General features: G+C 39.1%; 1 protein-coding gene across 1 annotated transcript in view; it reads right to left on the reverse strand.

The window, feature by feature from the left end:
• Positions 1 to 16385: 16385 nt before the first annotated feature.
• PRTG (protogenin) overlaps positions 16386 to 27368 on the reverse strand; it is a 78471-nt gene continuing 67488 nt past the window's right edge. Inside the window, 7 exon segments of the mRNA XM_035553748.1 lie at positions 16386 to 16772; positions 17886 to 17990; positions 18891 to 19056; positions 19990 to 20110; positions 21279 to 21458; positions 24975 to 25145; positions 25902 to 26029. Of these exon segments, the coding sequence (XP_035409641.1) occupies positions 16386 to 16772; positions 17886 to 17990; positions 18891 to 19056; positions 19990 to 20110; positions 21279 to 21458; positions 24975 to 25145; positions 25902 to 26029 (1258 nt within the window).

The following is a 27368-nucleotide window of genomic DNA, read 5'->3' on the forward strand; positions in this document are numbered from 1 at the left end:
TCAGCGCGACCCCCGCGGCCAGCGCCGTCCCGCTCGGTGCGGTAACTGACTGCCGTCACCTGCCCGGCTCGCAGGCCGGGCCGTGCCCCTGAGGTGCTTGTGGCTTGCCGCGTACCGTGCCGCACGACGCGTGCTGAAGGCTCGCTGCTCTCCTCCAGGCTCACGGCGCCGGCTTCTCGCAGCCCTCCCGGGCACTCATACAACGCCGCAGGCAGACAGGCAGGTCCGGGCTGCTGCAGGGAGCCCCCGCGGGCAGCCCCTTCCAGCCAGAGCCCCGGGGTAGCACAGAGGAGACACCGCTCGCTAGGCCCACCTAGGAGCCATCAAAATGTCGACAGCCCCTCCAAACCCCTAAGAAAGGCGAGATGCCAGGTGAGTCCTGCCAGTGTCACTGTGGCGTTGGGGAATCGTGTGTGTTCTGCTACTGTCATCTCTCTTCCAAAATGGCTGTGTGACAGGGCTGCTAGAGATGGAGTCCTCATCCTTGACCAAAACTACTGAATAACTGCACTAAATAAATTTTGAGTAATGATTTATCTTTCCTTAATTAGGATAATGACACCAGCAGTTAAGTATGGGTTTTGCTGATATACCTTAATACATTCATGACACTTCCTAACACCTAGCAGTGCTATTTATTTACATAGCTTCTTGTTAGACATGTAGTTTGTACTTTACAGTATTTGGAACACGTTTGGGGAGCGCAGGAAGAAGCAATGTTTGTGTAAAGGATAACACATCAGTGTTACTACTCTTACGATGTTCTTGTTTTTACATTTTGCATTTCTAACTAACTAAAGTTATTCAGTTTTTACATCAGTTTCTGTCCTTCCATAGACATCGTTTTTATCTGTCCACAGTCTTTGCAGCAATCCCAGAATGCACGTACCTTGAAGTACAGCATATTGCCAATAGCCTCATGGGATCTTCTGGTTAATTTTGTGTAATCTTGCTGAAGAGAAGTATGGCTTGTTATTAGCAAGGTGAGTGTGAGCTAGTCTATATTTGGAGGAAAATGTCTTATCTGTGAAGAGATTTGCATTTTCTGTGACGGAGCTCACTGTAGGCCTAGATGATTCTCCCAGGACTGCCTGAGCTTTTGTGCAAGGCTGCCTTGTAATAATAGCATGTAGACTGTAATTATGGATGCGCAGATTGATGTCACTGAGTCTATAAAGGTTCCTAGGGGATGATTGTCTGCATCAGCAATGTGAGCAGGGAATTCAGATTTTAACCCAGTGCTCTAGTCGCAAAAAATTGTCTGTTTTGCTGTTCATCCAAATTCATCTTTAACTTGTGCTCAGGATTTTAGTGAGCAATCTGTAAGAATCCTATTGGACCAACTTTACAATTCTAAACCTTCATGCAAAATGGCTGAGAGAGTGTCTGAAAGTGAATTAATTCACAGGTTCAGGTACCTACACCAGCATCTCAGCCATTCCAAAAGTCTGAAAAGTCTGATCACACACTGTTGACCACCTAAGTGCCTTGCTGCTCATTAGTTGTCTTTAAAATTACTCCACCATTTCATCCACTCAAAGGCTGGCATTAATTAATAAAACTCAGAGGCATCTAATAGGTAACCTCCAATACCTAGGTACAGGTTTCCAAGAAAAGAGAGCTGAGCTCTCTGTTGAAGTGCGTAACAGCAGAATGAGACTCAATTCTGCTGAACTGATAAAATAATAAACTGAAACGGGAGGTTTCAACAGGATGTGAAGGGGGGAAATACTATTATTAGGCTAAGCAGGCATAGGGACTAAAAACAAAATAACTTGTAGAATTGTTTTCAAGACCCAATTGGGCAAAGCCCAGAACAGCTTGATCTGAGTTCAGTGTTAACTTTGCTTTGCGCAGGAGGTTGGGGTCAAGGTCAAGATCTCCCCAGGTCCCTTCCAGCCTGAATGATTCTGTTATTCTGAATTTACGTTATTCTGTTTAACAATAACAAACCAAACAAAAAGGTCTTGTCTACTGCCAGAGTACTCATGTGTGAACAAATACTATTTAATACTTTACAACTCACCCCAGCTGTTGAGAAGGGTAGCTTTGGTGAAATAGCAGTAGCTTCAATCACGTGAGACATCAAGCCTAAAAACATTACTGAATATAAATAGAGGAGCTCATTTTGGTAACATCTAGGTTCCTTTCCTTCTGAATTCACTTTAAAAAGAAGGGTACTAAAAGAGTCCTTCTGTACAAACTCCCAATAGGTAAAGAATGTTCTTTTGCTAATCATTGGCATATCATATGAATATTCAATGCTGCACTGCATTATCAGGAGAGAAATATCTCAGTGAGATGTGGATCCACAACAGTGTTAATGTCTAAACGCTTTTTACTATATCCTTCACGTGTATGTACTGTGTACCTCAGGAGCAAATAGAGTTGCATAGAAGCCCATTTTGACAATATATGAACGTATACAAATGTGCTAATGGAAAAAAAAAATAACACCAAAGAGAAGTTTACTGACACTTAAGGAATTAAAAAAAAAAAAAGGAAAAAGCGAAAGAAACATTCTGTTTAACTTTATGGGGGCCAAGACTTCATCCCATAGTAATAAAATTAGAAAAGTAAAAAAAAAGGCATGATATCAGAAGGGAAAAAAACTGGAAGCTGGCTGAATTGTGAAACTCTACCACTTCCAGTACAAGGGTCAAATACAAAACTTTTCCTCTCGTGCAAGTTATAAAACAAAACACAGAGCTTTCTGTCCAGTTACCCTAATTTATCAGCTCATGCACCTGAAGTCAGGCAGGCTCAGGCAGAAGCGCAGAACGTCCAGCCTGTGTGGATGGCATCAGGGATTGGCATGAGCATGGCAAGACCCAGCAGCACGCTGTGTGGGGATTCTGGCACGTGGAAACATCAGGCAAACTGACAGTAGTCTCTCTTCCACCTGGACAGAAAATGCTGACATGGAGAAAGGGAACACATTTAGGGAAACTTGGACTGTGATAGCTTGTGCTAGTGACAGTCTTCCAGCTTCAGTAGACTTGATTCCCTCACCTATTATGTCAGGGGTGTGTGGGAGGGATTAACTCATTTTTCTAAGATGCCCATTTCCATGTTACACAAATTTAAGTGTTAGTTCTGCAAACACTTCTTACACTTGTTTCACAATACTGCCGTGATAAATAGGACTATTTATCAAGGCTGGAGGGAGTTTCTGTCAGGCCCAAAAATCTATTTTTGTTGTTACACTAGTGTTACACCTCATCCTCCAGAATCATTTGTCCTCATCTCCCTTGTTCAGGGAAGTACAACTAAACACATGCATGTTTATACAAAGATGCACTTTTCATGCTTTTTTAGTCTAGCTGGATATACATTTGGTATTGCACTGGAAAGATGTGTTAACCGGGTCCCTTCTGGGTATGTAAGATGTAGAGCATTTCTCTGCCAGTCTCAGGGATTGCAGCTGCAACTGAAACAGTTTGATCACAAGTCATTGAAACTATTTAAGTGTAAACTGCTGGCCTACTGGTGAATGCTTCATCCATTATGGTGATGTAAACCAGGTCTCATAAGCCCACTTCTTTTTAATTTCTGCTTCTAATGAACAAAAACTAAGAATGTCTAAACTTCTGTATTAACCATTCATCCACATAATATAAAGTACAAATCAAAATCTAATTAATTGTCTGTTCATGTTTCAACTTTAATCTGAAATTAATAGAAAAATGTCAGGAAAAAAGCAGAAGATTGCTTTACGATTTACTCACTGAAAGAATATAAGATTTTTTCTCTGATCCATTGCATTAGCTTTCTTCCGTACAATGCGTGATGTATCTTGAAGTCAAGTAAAAGGCTTGAAAAAGATCGTGACTTTGTCTCATCACATAGCAACTCACTGGCTGATAAAGTACATTTTCCTAAACTTTCCAAGACAATTTGTTAGAGGACTGATCAACAAAAATGTCAAACGTGCAAAGGGTAGTCTAGTGTCTCATCTATACTGGAACAAAAATTTTAACTTTCAAAATATGACCATTCTTGGAATGTTCATAAACTCAGTAGGACTAACAGTTGGGTTTTTTGTTTGTTTGTTTTTGAGTGCACACTTACCTTTTCAGCTTACAGTTAAAATAAAGCCATGTTCAAGCATTTCAGGAACAAAATCTCCAATGCCTTCAGATACTCTTGCCAACAACACGTGACTTATAAAATTAAAAGCTACAATTTATTCAGTAGTTTTATAAACTGTAAGATTTCATAACTCATACATATAAGTTAATAAATACAGAACATAAATATTTGAAATACGAAGAACAACATCTGATTATTAAGGAACCTAGGTTTCATTATTGTATTTATTTACCAAAGTCTGTCAAGAAATTCATTGGAGATATAAATGCATATATGCATAGAACCTCATTTGATCTGTATGCTGTCAAGGAATACAGGATTTCTTTCACCTTTTCCTCTAGGATAAGTAAAATGGAATTTTGTTTGCCATATTAAGGTTATCAAGGTAATAAATTTTAAACAGAGATAAATACATGTTTAACAAACCTTTGTGAGTTTCTCTACAAAATGGGTTATTTCCCTACTCAAAGAAGTGTTCTCTTGATCAATGAATGGTGAAATGGGGACACTCTGTGGGGAAGTGAAAGAAATGCAATTTCATGTTCTTTCTGGATTATCATCTTGATCCCTTTGAATTTTCCTGTTTATCATGATTTGATAAAAAGAAAGGCAAGCCTTTAATTCCTGAACTTACACAGCACTCTCAAGAGCCCTTCTGGTTTTCTGCAAAGGCCACGCTGATCTTTGCACTAATTGGATATGAACCCATTCTTGGAGCCAGACTCTGTCAATAACTTTGCTGGGAGTTATGAAGCTTGTGTGCTGTATAAACATGAGAAAGCCTTATCCCAGGCTGTCCTATCCATCAGTGCATTTTAAGCAATTACATTTAGGCAATGACTCCTCTGGGATTTCCACTGTAGAATTGCCAAAGTGAAATTTTTGCCATAAAGCTAGAAGAGGAGTAATGCTAACTCCAGAGCTAGCAGAGCATCTTGCAGAAAAAGCTTTCCAGTCTTAGCTTAGCTGTGTAGGTATTCACTCATCTCAGCCCTGGGCCTCAGTGTTAGCTGGGAGCAGGCTGCAGCAAGAGCCTTGGGCAGGCACAGTGCCTCCTGGCCCTTGTCTGTCTGTCTGCTTGCACTGGAGGGAATCTTCACGCCTATGCTGTCTCTTTTCTCTTATACAGTGCTACCAACTTTGTTATACAAAGCCATATTCATTTGATAAGATGCATCTCTTACAAAAGGTTCCACACAGAAACACATTTGTTTTGCTGTTCTGCTTTTCATGGCTTTGGAGAGTGCAGTTCACAGGACACCCTCTCACTGGTGCTGTCTCTGGGATGGATCCAGCTCATTAAACCTTGCTGATTGAAACCCTACCGACAACAACAGCCACCTCAGACAAATTGTATCACCTGCCTTTCCCTCCATCCAGATCATTATTGAGTTTTTCAATTACAATTATGGTTCTTAGAAATTAAGAGCACAAGGATAGTTGGAAGACAGCCGAGAGGACCCCTGCATGACAGCATGTGCTATGCCATTCGCATTGGCAACTACAATTTAGTCTTAAATTTTAAGAAAAATATTTACTGGAATACAGTAGCAAAAACTCTGAAATCAATTTTGAACAAGTAACAAGGTCTGAGTAGTAGCAGATCTGCTGTGAAGAAGCAGAAACCAGCTAGTGTCTGAATTTGCAGGTCTGTAGGCTATGAAAGGAAAATGCAGCTAAAGCAAGAAAAATCAAAGTGAAAGAGAACATATGACAAACATACCATTGTTAGAAAATGCAGTTAAAAAAAAAAATCTCAGATTTTTGCTACCCTTTAGGAAGAGAATATGAACCAAACTTAGTTACCGCTTTTGGTTATTGTGCACCAAAGTAAGGATAAACACAAGAAAAGATAACTAAATATGCCTAAGAACGATGTGACCTAGTTACATAGATGCCGTACTCACCCGTTACATCTGAAAGCAGCTTTCCTAATCCCCAGGCTAAAATTCACAGGAAATCCAGGATTTTGAGAAAAGAACGTGGAACTAATTATTTAAAATATATGCACTATCTGTCTGCAAACACCAGACTGGATTAAATTACTTGACATGTATTATGCCTAGTGAGTGCGATTTGAAATCTGAAATTTACAGACAGCCATTTTAGGGAGCTATACATCAGTTCCTGCAGGAATTCTGTCATTTGGTTATCTGCAACTGCAGGGCTGGGCTTTACGTTTTGACCTAGCTGCGCTATGGCAGAGAAACATCATGGCAAACCCTTAAAACCTTGTTGAATGGTAAACCAAGTTCTGGAGTGCTCACATTAGAAGGCTGTTTCTAGTCAACTGCAAATGGCAACCTCATCACCTGAGCCGAGATTTCTAAATCACAGGACATGATGCAACCACCACACTCTGCTGGGCTCCAGTGTGTTTGTACCATTTGCAGCCAGCACTGAAAAGCTAATCACAGGGGCAGGCTATGCTCATGTGAACCTCTGAGCCGCCACAATGCCAGAAGTGGACTCCTGGACATTGGCTGTACTGCAGTGGCTTTCAATGTGCACACCCTCCTCACCGATTTTATCATATATAGATCACAAAGCTTGAGATGCAGTATTAAAACAAAACAAAACAAACACGTTGCTTTCCTCTTTAATGTAGCTATTTTTCTGTTAAGTGTTGTACAAATCAGTATCAGCATTCTTTCCTCTTACAAACAAAAGGTTGTCTTGCTTTACATTGTGCAGATAAATTTTAATTGAGATAATTCTAACCTCAGGCTTAGAGTTAACTTACCCCTTGAAGTTGGAAATCTTGATCTCAAGAGATTCATTCTGCCTTGACTTTGTAGGCCTTGTGTTTTATCTGGTAGAGACTGAGAAAGCTGTTACCGACTTTCAGATATCCAGGATCTATTTGAAAGCATGGTGGTTGCTAACATGAATGATATATTTTTTAATAGAAATTATTTTTATTTTACACTCTGTTCTGTAACCTGTCTTACTTGCAACTTAAATTGCATAACCTAATATAAGGAAGTCTGTGTGGAAGCAGTCCAGTGGGATTATTTTAAGCTAATATGACTGTAAACTGCAAAAGTAAGGAGCCAGCATATATTAAGCTCTGCTACTCATCCCTTGACAATAGCTTTCAGCAAACCAGAGGGGTTAATTTCCTAGACCAGCATACCAAAATCCAAATTGTTAAAGGCTGTAGTGAACTGCAGTGCGAGCAACACTTTTTCTGCTTTCATATGGTGCAACGACCTCACAGCCTAGCCAGAAATCTGCTGCTTTACTCATGAAAATCCTTTTCTCTACGTATATTGCTATGCAGATAAAAGGAAATTCACACCCCTTCTATTAGCAAGACCTCTGTAAAGTTCCCACTCTCTTATGTCTTGTTTTCCAGCTAAAGGAGAATCCAGTGTTTTGGGCACTGATTTCACACTTCCCACAATGCAGTGTAATAGGAAACACATCCTCGGTCACCCACAAAAATTCATTTTCATCCTTCAGAATTGTAAATGTAACATCCCCTGCAGCCACCTGGAACTGGCATCAGCTTCCAGTGATGCTCAAGCCATCTGTCCAGAGAAACCCTAAGGATCCTGGACAACCTCATAGCACTGCTGAAAAACCATCTCAGCTGGTTCCTGTTCGCCAGACAGGGATTCACACCACACCTCACTGAAATGCTCTATTGGCAGCTTGATTCAGGGTGTTCCAGGAGCAAGTGTCCAAAACTATGGTTGCTGCCAGGACACTGAGCACACAAGTCTGCCAGAGAGCAACTGGTACCCAAATTTTTGCCAGCCCCCTCGGACTTCTATTGCCAGCCAGAAGCAGTCCTACAGACTAGGGACAACTGTGCACGGTATCTTTTAGCGAGGCACAGCTAGGTTCTTAATTATTTGCATTTTCTGGATGTCTTAGTAGTGCATTCCTATGTAAATAGGTTTTAAATTATGGGGTTTAAATGAAGCATTACCCTTCACTTTCAGGAAGAAACAGTACGGTAGCTTTCTGTCAGATCTGTGCTTTGATTTACCTGGGGCTCTGGCATGCAGGCATGTGCAGAGAGGAGGATTCAAATCCCATCCTCTTCATTCTGTGGGGTGGAAAAGGCGGAGTCAGGTTCGAGTACGTTAACTACAGAATGGGGAGACATTGCAACATGGACAGCTACAGCATTATCACCTGCAGCTTCTCTTACTGAGAGAGGACACTCTCTACTGTCCAGCACCAGTCCTGACACCATGATCACGGGTGAAGGAAAAATACAGCCATAATGCAGCCAAATACAGGCACAGAGCCTGCTTCTTAACAGAGACATCGCTTTTACCTGCTGACTGAAAGGAGCAGGACAGAGAGAAGAGTTCATCTGTAAAGAACTGTTCACTGTTGCAGTGCAAAGTACCTCAATCCTGATGTGTTGCCACAGCTGCAGATAACATCCGTTCCCTCCCTACTCTCTGCTTTCCAACTTAGTGGGGGCTGAGCAACCTGGAAAGTATGGCAGAAAGTTGGGTTTTGTATTCCAAAGCTCTGTCCTTTTATCCAAAAAACAGCTAAGCAAAGCCAATAAATTGATATCTCTGATAAGCTAAACAAAGAAACAGCAACGTTGTAATTTCAATTCAGTGTAAGTGACCCATCATGCTCACCTGACTGAGGCTCAAGACGTTCTGGTTGGTGGCAGACAGCAGGCAGGTGACATTGCATCAAGTCACAGACCAGTGTTTCGCTTTGAAGATTTCCTTTGCAAACTCCTTGAAACAGAGGGCTTTATTTATTTTTTTATTGGTAATGAAAAATGAAGGTTCTGGGGCATAAAATGTACCCGTACTAACCAGCAGTAACTTAATAAGGCTCTGCAGATGGTTTCTGTTTTCACTTAGAGAAAGAATTCCGTCTCTGATGGACTATGTTGGTAGAGCTTTCATACCACTGGACAGTCCAGAACCGATTGCTCCCCAGCTGTTAAAAATTCTGTCTTGTGTTTTTAAATCTAATATATTTACATTTACATTATGTTTACATTAGTAATTGACATCTATTCATTTTAACAAATACTCTATTGAACTTCTATTATCTTTTCAGCAGGGGCCTAATTACCTCTGAAGAACAATATTTCAGTGTTCCTACATACAAACATAAGGAATAATGAATTTTGCATTAGAGTTTGCTTTATAAATAGACACTACAGCTGGTGCTCTAATACTCCCAGGGATAAATGTCATATAAGCTACCCAACTAGGCAGAACTGTTCTATCAGCAGACTCTGCAGGTAAGAACAGCTGTGATTCATAAAAAAGCAGTATGAGGCTTTTCAGATTTCCTTTCTCACGAGAGAAGTCAAAAGGAAAGACAGACAGACACCATGGCTTTACTGTAGAATCCAGAGTGCCCAACTCATCAGCACAAGATGCTGCCAGAGCAGAAAGGCTCAGCCCCTGGCAGCAGGCAGCTGTTAGCAGCTGCCCCACTGGGAAGCAGTCATCACTGGTGACTTGCTACTCTGTGGTAAACATCTGCTCACTGGCACTTCTAAGAGGCATCAGTTTCCTAGGGACATTTTCTTGGGTGCTGTCACCACCTCCCACAGCCCTCTCTGCTGGAATCCTCAGGTGGACACAAATCCCATTTGCAGCGACACTGGGGTGGTACAGTGTTTGCATGATACAGGAAAAATCAGTGTTAAAAAGACCAGAACTCTGAGGCCCTATTAATTCTGTGGCTGCTGTCTCTTAGGGTACACAGCATGCCTTCTGTCTTAGGGCTGCCCATGTCTTGTGTCTGGAGGACACACAGAAAACAGCTTGTGTTTATGGGGTGTGTGCATACAGTAGTAATTAGTGTGGTTTCATTTCCAGTAGTGGAAGATTTGTATGGGCACTACTCTAATTCCAACGCTGTACCTAATTCACTGAACTACCTGGCCAATTTTTCAGCTGCTTTCTAGTGACAATCAGTAATCAACCTGCTAGCAATAGAAAACTTCTAATCCCCATCAAACCTAATTTCCTTGCTAACTTAACTTGACTCTTGTCTATAATATTATCATCTGTAAAAATAGTAATTTGTCTTTTGACCAACCACAACTGCATTTTCAATATTCCTGTTATTTGTTGAAATACTGGATTCATCAGTCAGTAGGTGTAGAAGTGATGAGAAAAACTCAGTAGTTCAGCTTCGTCAATAGCTTTCCAAACTTCTATGAGAATGACTGTGCTTAGAACTGCATCTTTTACATCTACTGCAAGTGAACTACAACAGAGATCTCGCATAGCTGCTTGACAGTAGTGGAGTAGAGATGGAGATTTTAGGTAGGAAATTATTCCAGGTACACAAATGGCATATGAGCACAGGCTTGGGAAATTTTTATGAAGTTCAGTGATAAGGAACGTGCCGGTTACTCTCTAACTCATTCTGTGACTTTAAGCACCAAAATTGCCACATATCCTCAGCCTCAAATAAAACTCTATCTATATCTTCCTTGTTTTGAGCCACTAGTCAGAGGACAATGAAAACAAAATATTTTTCAAGCAGCATTTTACTAAGGAAATTTTTTATTTCAACTGTGCAATCAATCAGTATTTAGACAGCAGTTTCATAAACATTTGGCATTTAAACTTCTATTAATTTTTGGCATGACCTTGGGGTAGCATATAAACAACCCTGGAGAGGAAAAAAGAACCAACACACTAGGTAACATGTACTAGGATGCTAGAAAAAGAAAAACAAATCCACATTATTAAACAAAGTATTTTTTAAAAGACATTAAAAATTACATTCAAATCAGGGCAAACATTAGCTTCCCTCATGCAATGGAGTTCACAGAGCTGATCCCCTGAGACAAGTATAAAATTAATACAATTCAGCTCCATCCTCCATTAGCCAGTTAGCAATTGCTGCCCTTAGAAGAAGATGGCACACGGAGTGAAAGGATCCAGAACACCACACTGAGATACATACCTGGCTCCTACACTGGCAATTCATTCACAACTTGGAAAAAAGCAAAATAATAACAAAAAGCCAAACAATCAAAAAGCAACATTTTGTTTAAGTAAGTTTTTCATATACAGTCAGTCTTCACTGAAAACGCACCAGGCAGATGCAATGTAGGTATATGTAACCGTGGACAGCTGAAAACCTCCGCAAGGAGCTCAGCTTGCAATGGCACTCCAGAGGGACCAACATAGCAGAACTTTAACCATGTGTTTATATCCCTTTTGAGTCACTTAGGACTAGCCTCAGTGTAAATCTAGAGAAATTCCAAGGAAACAAACTTACTCTGCATTTTTATCAGCAGAATTGAGAGCGAACTTTGAGCCAAATTGAATGTGTTCTTTTCAGATTGGCTTCTATTAACAGCAAACAACTTGGTCTTGGACTCATTTTGAAGAAAAGGTTTGGGTTTTTTTTGTGTGTTTTTATTTTATATTTTTTGTAAACACAGCTTCCAAAAGATGCAGTTACAAAAATAATTTATTATTAACTTGTTAGAAAGGTGCTCAATATTCCTGCAGACAAATTCATCTGCTTTAGAAATTACTTGATATTAGCAAAGCTGCATTTCCAGCAACTAAGAAGCATGTAACAATTGTTCAAACTAAGAAGTACCTCTTTAATAATTATTAGGTGTAATTCTGCTTTCAATTTTAACAGAATGACTCCAGTAAAGTGATTTCTCTGGAATATCACCAAAGTTACACCTGTGCAGCTGTCTTTTCACTAGGTGTGAATGAGCTTTTGGGCTAAACATGGAGCGCCCTACAGAACTGAACAACATTTCCCATGTTAGGGGATGGACTTTTCCCTGCCTGCACTTCCTTCTATAACAGATAAAATGAGTGAGAACTCCTGGTCTTACAGCTTACACGTCAGAGTAACATGTTACTAAGACCCGGTGGTCTATGGTAACTATTCTTGTGTATGCTCAGGTTGCAGCAAACTTTAAGTCATTCAAGTTGACTTAGATCACAGTGAAAAAGAGTTAAATTGACTTAAAATACTCAGTATTCACTACAGGCGAAGACTACATGCATGGAGAGTTACAGTGAACCTCTGGTATATGGCAACTTTTTGTCCTACCAAAAAAAACAAATTGCCAATGGGAGTTTTAACCAACTAAGAATCCTGTCCTTTAAAAGTAATAATACTGTGAAGATCTAAAATAAATAAATAAAATAAAATGCAGCAGCTCATTTGTCTGTCAAGACCATGCAAACTGAAATTAAAATTAATTCTCCCATTGACTTAAAAAGAAACAGGGTAAGGACTCTGGTGTGGATAAAGCAAACAAGATTCAGCTCATAGTCTAAAGCAAGGTAATAAAACCAAAGAGGGAATGAACTATTAAATATAATTAAAAACAGGTAGAGAAATGTCTTAAAACTCCTTTCTGTTAAAATCCAATAAATTACACCAAAAATGAACTGCTAATATAGGAAAATATTGATATATGGATTTTTCAAGTCTTTCTTAAAAAAGCAGAGCTATAAAAGAAATCTACTGACAGGCACAGTTCTGCACAGCATACACATTCCCAATTTTCTGAGATAGAAAGTATTCTCATCTTCCAGGAGTTATTTGTAAAACATGAAGAAAGTACACAAGCATAACTGTGGGCAGATTGAGCACTTGGGTTTGGATCCAGGGCTCACAGAGCAGGCACTGCTCTTCCAACAGAAGGGCAATCACAGTCCTCGCTTGGAAACAGCCTGGTAAACCAGGGTCAAGATTTTGTCTGCAAATTTGTGATGCTCTTCAAGTCACATCAACCTATAACATTTTTGTTTTGTTTTTAAAGTACAAAGGTTGCATATACATTTCATTACACCAGCCATGGCTCTTTACTTCTTAATACACTTAAACAAAATCAATTCACATAGTGTAACACTAAATTCCACATTTACGTTCATCTTCCAGAACATACTTAATTCATAATTAAAAAATTGATAGTGTTTTCTCCAGGACCCAGTTTTACAGACAAAACCAAGAATAAATACTGGAAAACCTGTAACCTGTTCTGTCTCCCAGCTTTTTTCTAGGCAAATGGAATAAATAAAGTTCATTTATGAGAAATTGATTTCCTTATATCGTAAGAAGTATGAACTTTTAAGAAAGTTGATGTCTCTAATACCGCATCTATAATTTGAAGCTTTGGCTTCAAGGATATGAAGCACTTAAACGTTGAGCCTGACTTTGCACTGTTAAAATCACAAAGAATTCTGCTATTCAGTTCAGTAGAGAAGGCATCAATTTTTACAGATTTTTTCTAGAGATTCCTCTGCCTACATTGGTGGAGTTTTAATCATCAAACAACTATTCCCTCACAAAAATACGGTGATATATTAATAATAAAACATGAATTTCTGAGGAGATTGCAGTGTTTGTTCTGCAGTAAACGTGTAAATAGAACTAGAATTAACTATGTGACACAATAAAGGGAAGCATATGAATGTAGGCTGGGTTCTGGAGAAACATATTATATTTGGTTAACATAAAAATAAAGGAAAAGACAGAATAATTAATGTCTAACTAAGCTTGCCTATATGCTGAGGTAACCTTAAATATCTTTGGTTTTCTTTATTTGCTGATAAAAAGTACCTTAATTTAAAAAAACATTAAATGATTAATAGAATTCTGGATACACTGTTCTCTAGTAAATTGAATATTTTGATCTCTTTGGCTATTGAAGTTAGAACTTCTATACTAGACTGACAAATTTTGTATTAAGCCTTTTCTCTCAAATTCACCATGGGTTAAACTACAGAGTGGGTCTTTTGATGAAAAAGTTTAGGATTTAAAGTATTTACTTGTAAAGAAGGTCATAAAATGACATCAGATTATCAGTACTCACAGCAAACAAGTCTTTGGAGAAGCAAATAGTTACCACCTGCATATCAGCTCTTTCTGAATGAAACTAAGAAGAGAGGCTACTTTGAAAGATGAAGTGTGAAACTTCATGCTACTGTTACACATTCTTAATCTAGGTTCAGTTAATTCACGCTTTAACTAACTAGAAACAGTACTCTGCTGTACACTAAACATTCTGCCTGATGAGATCAAAAATCTTTGGTGAAAATGTTTTCTTTTTCTTCAGCAAGTAGAAAAAAATGTTCAAAAATATTTTTAATACTGTACTGTTGATCCAGCTACATGCTGAAGAAAAAAAAATTACACTTGGAATTCTTTGGAGATATCTGCTGATATAATTATAACTTTATTTAAAGGCTCTTGTAACAAGGTAGTTAAAATTGTAGAAGCATACAACTCATCTATGCAATCAACTACTACAATCAACAGAAGCCCTATTGGTTTTGTTAGTGACTACTTACACAATAAAATGTATTCAGCTGTTCAGACCTGTACCTTTTAACTAGTTCAATTATTTTTGGAAAATATGCAGCTTCCTTCTCTTCTACAGATTAGTCTTTGGTACAAGATTATTTTAAAAGTCTTTAAATCAACACTGTGATGAAAAAGTGAAGACGTACTGTCTGGTCCTGAACTAGCAAACGGTTACAAGCTAAAGAACTACCATAGCTACAGGCCGATTCATCAAAATGAAACAGACAGAAGGGTAGGGCTTGTCGATGACTTCTGACCACCTTTTGATACCTACGGAACAATACAAAAGCCAGCCTGGCCTACCTTAAATTCAGTGGGAGTTCCGACAGACTTAAATAGAGCCAGGAGTTTCTATGGTTGCTTTCTCACGTTACATTTTAAACATTTTTTAAAGTAAAAAAAATGCCTTTTTTTTTTTTTTTTTTTTTTTTTTTTTAAGTAAAATGGGGAAAACAGAGCAGAGGACTGGATATATAGGCAAGTTTAGAACATTGGATGAATCCAACCTCTCCTCTCTCTCTCCCTCACCCCCTACCCCATTAAGAAATAAAACATGATACCCTGTCAGTTTGCTCCACGTTTTCGTGAGGCAGCTCAAAAGTAACAAACTGTTCCCTGAGTACAGGAAAAACAAACAAACAAACAAAAAAACCCACACTAGAATAACTCTTAAAGGAGGTAGTATAAAACAGGAATTGTATTGGTTCAAGGCAGTAGCAGTACTCACCTCCTTCAACAGACTCTTCAACTAAAGCTCTGACTTTCTATTTCTCATGGTAGCTTAATGAGAGTTTTAGATTGGCTTGTGGGTAAAGTCACTCCCTGAGCTAAAATTCCTGGCTAACAGCATACTAGGCAAAGGCAAGGAGCAGGGCTGCATCCAAGAACAGCTCTGAGACATACCGTGAAGCTAGCACTGCTTATCAGCACTCTAAGCTGGGTAAAAAATTAACTCATGATACAGTTTCCTTTATAACATCTAAGAAGCATTTAAGGCATCCTTCTGTACTCCAAAGCAATTTTATGAATACTAAAAAGGCATAAGGCAAATCAGTAATTTCATTATACATAATGCAAGGCACCATTGCTAAGAAGTACTGCAACACCAGAATACTCAGCATTATTATCTATTCCACATCTCTCAGGCAGAATCAAACTGTTTGGAAATACTGAATGCTTCCTCATTTTGCCATGCTTTTCAGCACCAACTGTCAATAAATGGGCAGTATTTGTCACTGTAGGGAGCCCAACATGCCCCAGCGCCCTAAGGATATAGCATTCATCCGGTCAGTGGTTGCTGGCACAAGTTTCTGGGGGAAAGGCACTGTCCTAGGCTTACTGGGGCTATGAGAATCAAGAGGTACAAAGGATTTCATGTGGCTGTACATGTGGAAGCACCAACTCCAGTTTTCGCAGTTTTCAACATCCTTTAGATCAACCACATTAAATCATTATATTTTATACTCTAAGATTTCCTCCTTTTCAAAGACAGAGCTTCAGCTAAACAATCTTGTTCATCTACCTATACAACTCCCTGATCACTGAGTGCGCACACACACACACACACACTCATTCTACACTCAACTGAAAAAAATAAAAAAAATAAAAAATAAAACAACACTACTAGGAAGTATCGTCAGTTCCATAGCTGAGACCAACTAGAACACAAACGAGGTAAAGCAGTTGTCATTCAGAGTTCACCTCTCGGCAAACTGAGGTAGATAGTCAGCAAAAGGGCCTAAAGCCTTCCCTTTGCTCCAGTGACATATTCTTAACTTTAGTCAGAAATCTTCACTGTCCTTTCACATTTGTTGACCACTGAACATTCAAAATGAGTGAGTTAAAATAAACAAATATAAAACATTCGACAGAAACTCGGGATCACCTGCTGGGTTAGTCAGGCTTTCCACAATAAAACTTTGGCTTCCTGTTCATTGTCCTTCGAACAGACATACACTGCAAGAATGTCTGGTGTGGTCCTAGGGATGTCAGTTTTGCACTGCAGAGTGTATCTGAAGAGGTGAGGTAGCAGTCTGGTCAGTAGTGAACGGCAGAGGAGATTCTTTGCAGTTGCTGATGGCAGGGCTCATCATGTTCGTGATGTCATTGCTTACAAAATGATTGGTAGCAGGAGGGGTGGCACTTGCCACAGAGGAGAGGTGTATCTCATCATTGGACTCATGAGAAAATCTTCCAGAGTCACCAGTCTCGTGACTTCCTTCACTGTTGGCCGAATGCTCTGTATCGGCAGCAATACTGAATGGCACCTGGAAATTAGACTGCTGGCCAGGAGAGCTGGGAGAGTCATCCTCACTGATCAGCACAGTGGTACTTGGCTGATACAGACACACTGCCTGGACAAATCTTCTCTGAGGCTATATAAAAAGCAGAGAGGAAAAGGTTGTTCAGCCTCTGAAAAGCTGAGCCATAATTTGAATTTTTACTGCATTTCCAATCTCCTATTCCGCCAGAGTGCTTACAACAGCATTGGCTTAGAATAACAGCCTGGGCTTTCCTACAGCAGGTTAAGAAGAATCAATCTCAAGCCTTGCGCATCCTTTTCTCTTCCATACTAGACAAAGCAACCCCTTCTTGCCAAGCATGGCTAATCAAGAATGATTTCACTAAAGAGACCTTAATGGTATTTTAACAATATACTTGGTAGAGCTGTCCCCATCCCTTCATGCATATTCTTTAAGCATTACTCCTTGGGTGGTAGCAAGTATTTTGCCCATAGAGGCATCAAAAATAAACAGCTGCTCAAGCTTTCCTATTCCTTAAACATACCAAGAGCACAATATAAGTTAGTATTCAATAAACATTAGTCAGATGCCCCACAGACGTGAATTTGTACTACAGTGTTCAGGATTCGGTTTAACATTTCAGTTTTGGATTGAATCCAAATAGAAATTACAGGCAGAGCAACAATTTCAGAAGCATGACAGTCCTAGCTCAGATTCTAAGTTTCTTCAATACTTTGGAGAAATCATTTCATTTCCCTCTTTTGGTTTCTCTTCAGCAAACATAAGGTATTAGCTGTCAGGGTAGCAAGGGATTCTTAGATGTTTATATTTGATTTATATATTTATATATATTTATATATATATATATTTATATTTATTTATATTTATATTTATTTATATTTATATATATATTTATATGCGCACACAGTCTCTGCAGATGCACTGTAGATGGTATGCACAGACAGTATACAGAAATCTGTTTGCTCACAGATAAAGGGCACAGGCAGGAAAGTTATCAGTTAATTGTAAAGAGTTAAACTATTTGACAACTTGGGACAGAGAATTAAAATTCCTGTGACTATGCTACAAGGTAGAATACCATCAACCCTAACAAAACTGAAATTATTCCATTAAAACTTAAGCTACTAATTACATTTTCCCATACATAGAAAACTAAATATCTTCCTTTGCAAACGCAGGGTATTACAGCAGAGATTGTGCATCTCTGCCCATTAGGCCAATTACCTCCTCAGCCTTCACCTTCTTAGTATCCTGGAAGAACAGCCACCTCTTCTTGCAGTTAGCTTTTGTGACAGGCCCGTAGCTGTTAATAATTAGATCAGACCCCCCCTACAATAGAAAGTGGGGGAGAAAGAGATTTTAACACACTAGATTTCCAAGATACTTAAAAATATTTTTTTCTATTCCAACCATTGGCTCCATACTGAGAAGGAAGACAAATGAGGTTTCGCGCTCAGTTAGTTTTTTATGGTCAGGTATTCATCTACTGCTTGAGACTAGTCAAGACCATTTCCACAAAATCTGGCAAGCCCACAGGCCAGACCTAACAGGTGCAATACCACAACACAGAGCAAACAGTTTCAATCACTGCTCCTGTTCTACCCTTTGGAATGTGACATAGTGCCTGTGCCTGCACTGAGGTCCATTTCCATATTTTTCCAGCTCTTCCATATGTCCTGAAGGAATAGTTCAATGCAAGTTTGCAGTATGTACAGAACATGCCTTAAATCAGGATGTCTATCTGAAAATATGTCCGATGTGTTTTTGTAATACTAAAAGATTCTACGCATCTACTGACACATCCTGCCATCTAGATTAATTTATAATTTGATTAAATACGAGTTTATAAAATGTAAGTGTCTTACCAGTGAAGATAAAGAAAGATATTTTCTTTAATACTTGCTTTAGTGCCACACTTGACTAGACTGTGCATCGCACTGACTAAACTAGGTGCTTGACAAGGACTCTCTTGCCTATTTCCTGCTCTTAGAATAGAATTGCCAAAATTGGCAATCTACAGAGTAGAGTGTATTAAATCAAATCTCTAGCTGAACTTTAAAATGAGTCTTGAAAATTTGTTCCTGGATTGCCACACTTGTGTTTGTCCATTAAACAAAACTGCTGTGAATTTGCAGTGTACGTATTTTAATTTTGATAGGGACTCAGATGTTATAACAACGAATTCTAAAGAAAGATTTCTGTTTTGGGAGTGAGTAAAGCTCACAGTACCTTGGCATCGATGAAGCTGTTTCCCACTATCATTGGCAACAAGGATTCTGCATTCTCTGCGATTCCTTCAATACTCTTCTCCGCCTCATTAGCGCTGGCTAATGAGATGCTGGTATGTGACAGCTGGTCAGTACTTTGCTGCACAGGTTTAGGGGCAGATGTTTTTCTGCACAATGTTAAGCAGAAATAAAATTGACCCACAGGAAGAAAATACATTGAATCAAGTATAAACTTCAAGGCTATTATTAATCAAGTAATATTGGTATATTCTTAGCATCTATATTTTATTACATAATTCTCATGAAATGTATGTTATTGCTTGTCATAAAAATAACATCTGCTTCCAGTTCATTATGCACAGTAGGCTACAAGCGTATGTGCAGGCAGGAATTCTCATGATTACTAATATTACTTGAAGGAAGTAACTGCTAATGATATTAGGACCTCTCTACCATGCTACACAGAGACTGTCTCCCAATCCATATTTTCTCCCGCATGTGTGCTAAAAAGCCTGTTACTAAAATATACTTTCAGACAGCTTTAAAAATGTATTAATTTTTAGTAACTTATATTTGTTCAGATCCCAAAGTTATGGGCAGAGTCACTAGGGCCAGGTTTGGCCTCTTAGCAGCTGATGACAAGGAAGACAGAGGGTGGCTTGCACTAGTGCTATGATACAGTTCCTTTGAACTGCTTCATGTCAGAGTTCCTCTTTTCCAGCAACATCAAAGGTTTAAAGCCTTGCAAACCAGGTCTGGGCAGACTGCAGGGCTAAGCAGGAGGAACAGATGATGTAAAGCAGCATGTTTATCTGACTCAAAAGGCTTTTTTTGTTTGGAAACATGCCTCATGCTTAGTTGTCAAAGCACTGCTGACCCCCTCTGTAGGTTCTTTCCTCTTTTCATTGTAGAAGGGGTTCAGATAGAGTAGGAAGAGCCAACAAAACTAGGAACTTTGCTTCCATTTCTGGCTGAAACAGGTGAAGAGACAAAGCACTTAAAAGAACTTAGCACTCTCAAAGAACATGTCCCAAGTGACTTGTCCTCATACAGAAACAGAGTGGTGAGAAAGATCTCACTCTTGGTGAACAAAAACATACCTGGCTTTACTGCGATAAATTAAGATCAGGACGCAGATAAGGATGCAGGTCAAGGCTATGCAAACCCCAACAACAATGCCAGTCATTGATTTCTGGTCCAGATGGTAATAGTCAGAATAAGCTATAGCAAAAAAGAACAATAAAAGGCTCAGAAAATAAGAAGAGTTACCCGCATGGGGTTACAGTCACAATCACACATACAAATGCTTCCTTTTAATGAGATTTCCAGACCTTCTACGTCATATATTTTGACACTTTTGAAAGTAAAACTTCTAGCCCAAATAGAGGACCGTATGCAGCCATAGCGTGGGAGGGGAAAAAGGGACAGCCCCACACTACAGCCTTTTCAGTGACACACAACACAGAGCAGAGGAGCCTGCTCCAACCCACTCCTTACAGGGTGCTGCTAAATAACAAAGGGAAAAGGCTTGGAGAATTCCAGCCACTGTCACCTAGGAGGGTTTTTAGTCATTGACATCAAATGTCTGTTAACCTAATCCTGAGAGCACAACTTCAGTTATTTGGTCTGAAATACAGCTGGAGTCCAGGAGCAGAGAAAACCTGAACAAGATAAATCCGTGCATGAATCACAATTAAGCGTGCAGCAGCAAGGAAAGGTTAAAAGGTTCATACACCTGAATAATTACCATATCTGGTCTCCCCAAACAACTTTAAAATCTGTGAGAAGTCACCAAGATAAATCCCTTTCTGTGACAGAATTTGTTCTTCCATTCTTAGATGGAGAAACCACTGAAGTCACCTTGGTTTCCCCAAGGTAAAGCATATTTTTTCCTAAAGAGCTGCAGGTGGGGCTGAATTCTTTGGTGAAAACATATGGTGATATATCACTGACTAACAGGTTGATTTGGGTTGCTGGAATTCTAGGAGCCAGCAAATTTCAACAGATTTATTCAAGATGCCATCTCATCTCTGCTGGGCTGTCTGGTTCTAACTGACTCAGTGCTACTGGTATCTCAAGCCAAATAAAGGACTTATAGGAAATGCCTTAGCAGAGGGGCTGCCAAGATAGTACGATTCAAAATAGTTATGTATTCCCAGTTGAAAAGCAAACTTCCAACTTCTGAGCAAAAGAATTAAACCAGTTCTGAGTTGCACTAAGACAGAAATTCCAAAATGGTTCCACTAAAAAAAAAAAAAAAAGCTATACTGTTAGGACTGCCTCATGTGAAACAGAATGGTTTATCCAGAAAGCAGTTACCAGTTAAAACAAACAGGGATCTTTTTTTTCTGGTACTTGTGACAGCACTAATCAAAACATTGTTACTGACTTGTGGAATCTCTTGAATCCAAACGTTTAGGCCTCTGATTAGACTCTGTCTCCTTTGGCAGTACAGCAAGTTCCACCACATTTGAGAAGGGTCCTTCTCCCACTTCATTGGAGGCTGCTATTTTCACCAAGTAGACATTCCCTGCTACAAGGTTTTCCAGCAAAGCCATAGTCATTGCTCCTAGGAAAAGATGAATATACAGTTGCAGTTAGACAAAGTCTCTGAAAACAGACTGAGATTTAGACACTAGGACGTATGCTTTCTTTCCAGTGCCACCTCCCAGTCTGGTCTGAGGACTGTGATCACTTTTATATGGCCCAGCCTGCATGTACAGGGTATAGAACACTTCTGTCTTTTCGCTCCATACTGCTTGAACACAGCACAGTGTGAAGTGTCAATACCATTCAAAAACAAGAGTCAAGTATTGGCTACAATACAGAGCACACTAATCCTCAGTCTAGCACTAGCTTCATTTCGGTGCCTGACAGTGTTAACGCTGTGATTCTATCCATGAGCAATGCTCCAATTGTTACCCAGACTTTCAGCCGCAGAAAGCAGAACATGAGACATCTCTAGTATTTAGGTGCCTCCTAGACGCTCTGTGGAAATGGCACCGTATCATGAATGCGAATTAAAAATGTCACAACAACATAATTCAGGTTTGGCTTATCACATTTCAGGTCTATTTGGTAAAACGAACAGGACAGATTTGAAAAGTACATTATACCATGCTTTTAAAATAAAATTAAACCTTATTTAGAGATGTGGAGGCTTCCTTGATTACTGTTCATCTAAGCTGTGCTACTAAAATATTACATAAAGCATCTCTCACATGTTAAGGATTCTTTTCCTAAAATCCCTGAAGGCAGGAGAAATACATTAAGAACATAAATAGGATTCACTTGCATCATCCTTAGACAGGCAAAACTCGTATCAAAATCAATGAGTTTTGCCTGTATGGGAACTGCAGACTGCTGCTTAAAATTCAAATTGCTTTCTAAAATGCCTCTGTTTCTTCCTACCATAGAAATATATTGGTTTCCTTTCCCAAAATAATGGCAGTTACAGGACCAAATCTATCCCCTGCTCTCTGTCACAAATTCCATTCACTTTCTCAGACTTAAGTCTAAATTTCAGCCTTTCAAATCAGTTTCAGAAGTCAGAATTTATAGCATCATGGGAGCGTATAAAATATAAGGTTGTTTTGTTGACAGAAAAGATTATACATCTGGCAAAAGAGAAGCTACTTCAAAAGCTATTTCAACTCTTCCATAAAAAACACCCATTAGCTGAAAGCATTTGAAGTAAAATGTGAGGTATCTGTAACCAAAGGAGCTGTAATATTTAGCACCAGCAAGGGCGGAAGGTCATGTTTCAATATTAGAGGCTCTTTCCCACCAGCCCCTTGCAAATCTGTTGCAAAGCTAAAGCAAGTAAGCACTTTGTACTGATTTACTGCACCGCAAGTGTGTAAGGGCTGGAGCTTCTGATCCACTTGAAGGGAGCTAGGGAAGAGGGGGGAGGTGGCTGGAAGCTAGCTCACACCACAAACCAGCAACAAACTGCAGTTACATCCTACATCTGCCATGGCTAACGCAAACTCAGTCAAATTAAAGCGTTGGGTTTTTGTTTTTTAACTTGGTGGATTGGCAGATGTTTCCATGCATAAACTAAAGCCAATGTTAGGAATTTATAGATTTATTTCATAAATCTTCTGCAGAAGAAGTTTAGTATCAAGACAAAACAATACTCTATTGTACAGGGTTAGCTGATCTTGTCAGAATAAATGCATTAAAAAAAAAAAAGTCAAACCCTGCTCCTACCTGAAATTACCTACGAAAGGACTGGCAAGGGACTGGCACAGTATTTGCCCCATCTTCCTTCTACATACTCGTTTTCTCATATGTACTTTAAAGTAGGAGTATTACAGATTGTCCTGAATTCCATGCCACACCTCAAACCCAAATATATCTATCCAACTACTAAATCCATGACTAATATTGATGGACACAGTAACACGGAGATTTATAGCTTTCCATTTGCTCATTCCATCCAACACTTTCGGTACAGGAACATGTGCCTGTGTTTATTGTTACTGCCATCCCCTCATTTCAACTAGCTATGGTAAAATTTTTTTTCTGAGATGCTGTTCAGTTGCACAGTCATGGCTGAGCTGACGGATATACCTGGAACAGCAACTCAGCTGCTTTGCTGCACATAACAAATATAGTATATTATCACTAAAATTACATTTATTCTTCAAATATAAGCTCTCTGCAAATTTAAAATTAAATCTGCTGCATTTTAGTAAATTAAAATTAATATTAGATTGGTCCTTTAATATGAAAACTTTTCTGTTTCCTTGAACAGTTTGTAACAACTTTATATTACTGTTTCTTTGAAACTTTTAGTAGGGGGAGAAAAAAAAAGGACTCAGTCCCCTATAGTTACAGCTCACGGATATTTCAAAGACTAGATATTTTTCATAAATTTTGCTTAAGATTAAGAGTCATTTCACTGCTGTTCTTCTGCAGTGTTCTTCAGCTGACAATTTCTGTCAGAGGTCAGCCTTAAAAAAAATACTGTTCTGCTTCAGCAAAGACAAAGTGAGACTGCCACCTTTCAAAGTGGCTATCAGTCCTTTATCCTCTCTGAAGGAGCAGCACAAGGGACAACCACCAATTTTTAACTAAGACAGTTCTGTCTCACTGAGACTGGAAAAAAAGAATTGTCCTCTTTGAGTGCACTTCTAAAGCCATTATGTATTGTGTATTTTCCTATACAGAAGATTTAAGGCATCACTCTCTGCTGGCAAATAAGCTTTCAGCCATGAAACAAAAACAGAACAACAAAATGTAAGTCTTCCTAGGCAATCTTCTTAATTAAGCTGCTCAGCACATGACTTTACTCTGTAACACTGAGGTTCTTTCTTTAGTATAATACATTATTGGAACATTATCTATTCTGAACTGCCTCTGTATTTTGAATACCAACCTAAGAATAAATGTATTTTGCTTTTTTTTCCTGGCTATAATATAAACCTATTCTTAATGCAGCTCTTCAAATCATAGTATTATTCCGGAAAGCACCTATGAAAACGTAGACTATGTCTACATGTAACCACAAAGATATGACTGCAGTTCGCATTACCATACCTGACTGTTAGATTAACTAGCTGGGATTCAGCCGTCAAAGAGAGCCAGAGAGTTAAAATCAATTTGCACAGCTATTTACTGGGAGTAGGGTAAAGTTCTTTAAGTCAAACTGAGCTAACTGGACTTGCAGTGATCAAAAGAAACATAGAAACACACAGCCACGTTTGTAAATTTATTTCTGAAGAGCAAGGCATCTCAGAGACTTCAGATTTGAAAGAGCACATTCACAAAATAAAACCATCACAATCATTGTTATCCAGAACTATGATGGATGTAATTGCATTTATGAAACATTTTGGTTCACATGCACACTGAGCTCCAAAGCAACACAGACAACCCCTCTCCCCTCATCTTCTGAGGTATTAATTGGTTTTTAATATGTTTTCATCAGCTGGGAGTAATTCTAAACTAATTATAACTTTCACGTCAACATTTATATGAATTTCTTTCTTACTGTACTCCAAAGGAGCTGAAAATAATGAAGCATCTTATAAGTAGCATCACTGTTTGTCCAGTTCATACATTTATGATTTTAGTTTACCTTCTCTGTGCAACACTTGCCATTCCCCAGCGATCCAAGACTTCCTGGATGCATAGAGGATAGTATATTGTGTAACAACTGTTTCAGGACCATCGGGTGGCTTCCAGGAAACCAAAGCTGTATCATCCTCTATCAAAGTCACCTTCACTCCTACTGGAGGGCCAGATGGTGCTGTGAGAACAGTAACACAATACTATTAGGCTAACCTAATTTACATGTAATTAAACTGCTCAAAAACAAACTGCTGTCTAGAACCAATGGCTATTGCTACATCCCAGATAACATAAACAAAAACATTATTCACTGCTCTTCAACAGAAATTCTCGTGTTGACTCTGATCTGGTTAATAGCTCAGATTTTGTAAAAGCAAGTTCTGTATTTTTTCCTTCAAAGCCAAAATAAATAAATAAATAAATAAATAAATAAAAATTCCCTGTGAAGAGGTACATCCCAAACATCAAATATTGCTGTGCTAAGAATGTGAAACTGAAGTTTGATTTTTCACTGACCAAGCTGACATAGAAACAAACCAGCAGTTAGTGTAGTAGAAAGGAAAGTACATATGTAATTGTCTTACAGTTTCTAAAACTCTTGGATTTTAAAATATGTTTTCATAATACCTATGAATTAACTGTGCCTCTCCTATAAACAATTTTTAAGTTATTTCAGTGGTTGCTAATATCACATTTTATTTAAAAATGGTTGATCGTTTTATGTAGATTTTGAAAAAAGAATTTCACAGTTCCAAAAAACGCATTTTCTTTAGAGCATTTTTCTATCTTCCACTGAGAAGAGCATTATCTGTATATTAGAGGAAAGTCTTTCTCTCTCCTGTAGACAGCTCCAAATTAATAAGCAATTTCTTAGGTTATTTGGCTTACAGAACATTTTTTTCAGAACCTTGTGGTCTTCTCCTAGTGCCCTTACCTTCTGGAAGGGTAGTATGATAGACAACTGGACTCCAGGGACTAGAGAGCTGGTCCACATGCAAACGAACTGCAAATTCATACATGGTTTTTGGTTCAAGACCTTGAACTAACATGTGAGTCTCTGACCTGTACAGATGAAGAAGAAATATAACAGCAGGTGTTGACTTGAAGATCCAGAACTCAAATGATATCTCTTAGCCATGGTGAGTAGATTGCTGCTGTCAGTTCAACACAGGACAAACCAGTTCAAGTCCAGACACGTGAGCCATCTGCACTGTCTACCTAAAAAGGTAATTCTACTAACCCTGGAGCTCTCTGGACCACACTTTGTTTGCTATCTAACTGTAGCTCAGTTGATTTGAGCTCAGGTTTTTACAGAGCTTAGTTGGACAGCTGATGCACAAGCAAGTCCAAGAACGTCATGACCCAGACTGCCAGCAGGTATCCCAAACTCAGCTCTTCCCACGTTCATCCATACGACAACTTTAAACTGGAGCTCTTTAAACTCCAGCTTTAAACTGGAGTAACACAAACTACAACTGCTGCTGAAAAGGCACTTACTGTTGGCTCCATCAGTTATTCCTGGTTCTGTTCTCAGTTCACAATATATAGGCTATGCATGCAACTCCCCCTTACATTTATGGCCTCTATCACCCCCACGTTTAGGGGAACTCTGTGGAATAAAAATCTTCCCTACTTAAGTCTCATTTCGTGTTTTCATTTTCCGTAGTGCAAAGTCAGTCACCAATATTTGCAATACTTTCATCCTATCACAAAAAGCAGTATTCACTGCTATGCTCCATATTATATGCCAGGAATTGTACATGGTGATTGTACTGGGTTTACTTGTTAACTCCTACAGCAGGCGATGTGCTCTTTGAAGAGAAAACCATCAATGTCAGAGATGGAAGCTATCTTCTAACGCAGCATTTCTGTTCTTTAGAAGACTTGAGTAAGCCCGTATATTGAGAGAGCTACACACATATGGATTCCGTCAACAGCACCATGGCCCCCACTGTACACAGTCACAACGGAGCAAAGTCTTCTGCTCTCATACGACCAGGACACAGAGTTGAACGCTGAGCTCAGGCAGGACTTCTTCCCTGTCCTACTGTTCTGTGGCTCATGTGTTGCTTCTCTGAATAGCAAGCTATAGGTCCTACTTAGCTTTCTCCTGGCAGGATGCCACACACTTAGGAACGTGACATTCCCACAAGGACACACTCAACCCCTCAAAACTCAATAATTTTTGCCTCCAGTGTTAAAATCAGACACTGTACCAAGTCCCATTTTTGACCAGAGAAGCTAACTATAAAATATGTACTCTTTTGCTTGTTTGAAGAAGAGTTTAACATGAAATTCAGCTTAGCTAATAAACCTGTTAAAAATTCAAGAGCTTGTCCAGAGATCCAACATCAGGATGTCAGGAAGAGAACTCAGGTGTTCTACAAACACATCTTATACA

The sequence above is a fragment of the Cygnus atratus genome, chromosome 11 (assembly GCF_013377495.2).
Source record: "Cygnus atratus isolate AKBS03 ecotype Queensland, Australia chromosome 11, CAtr_DNAZoo_HiC_assembly, whole genome shotgun sequence".
NCBI lineage: Eukaryota > Metazoa > Chordata > Aves > Anseriformes > Anatidae > Cygnus > Cygnus atratus.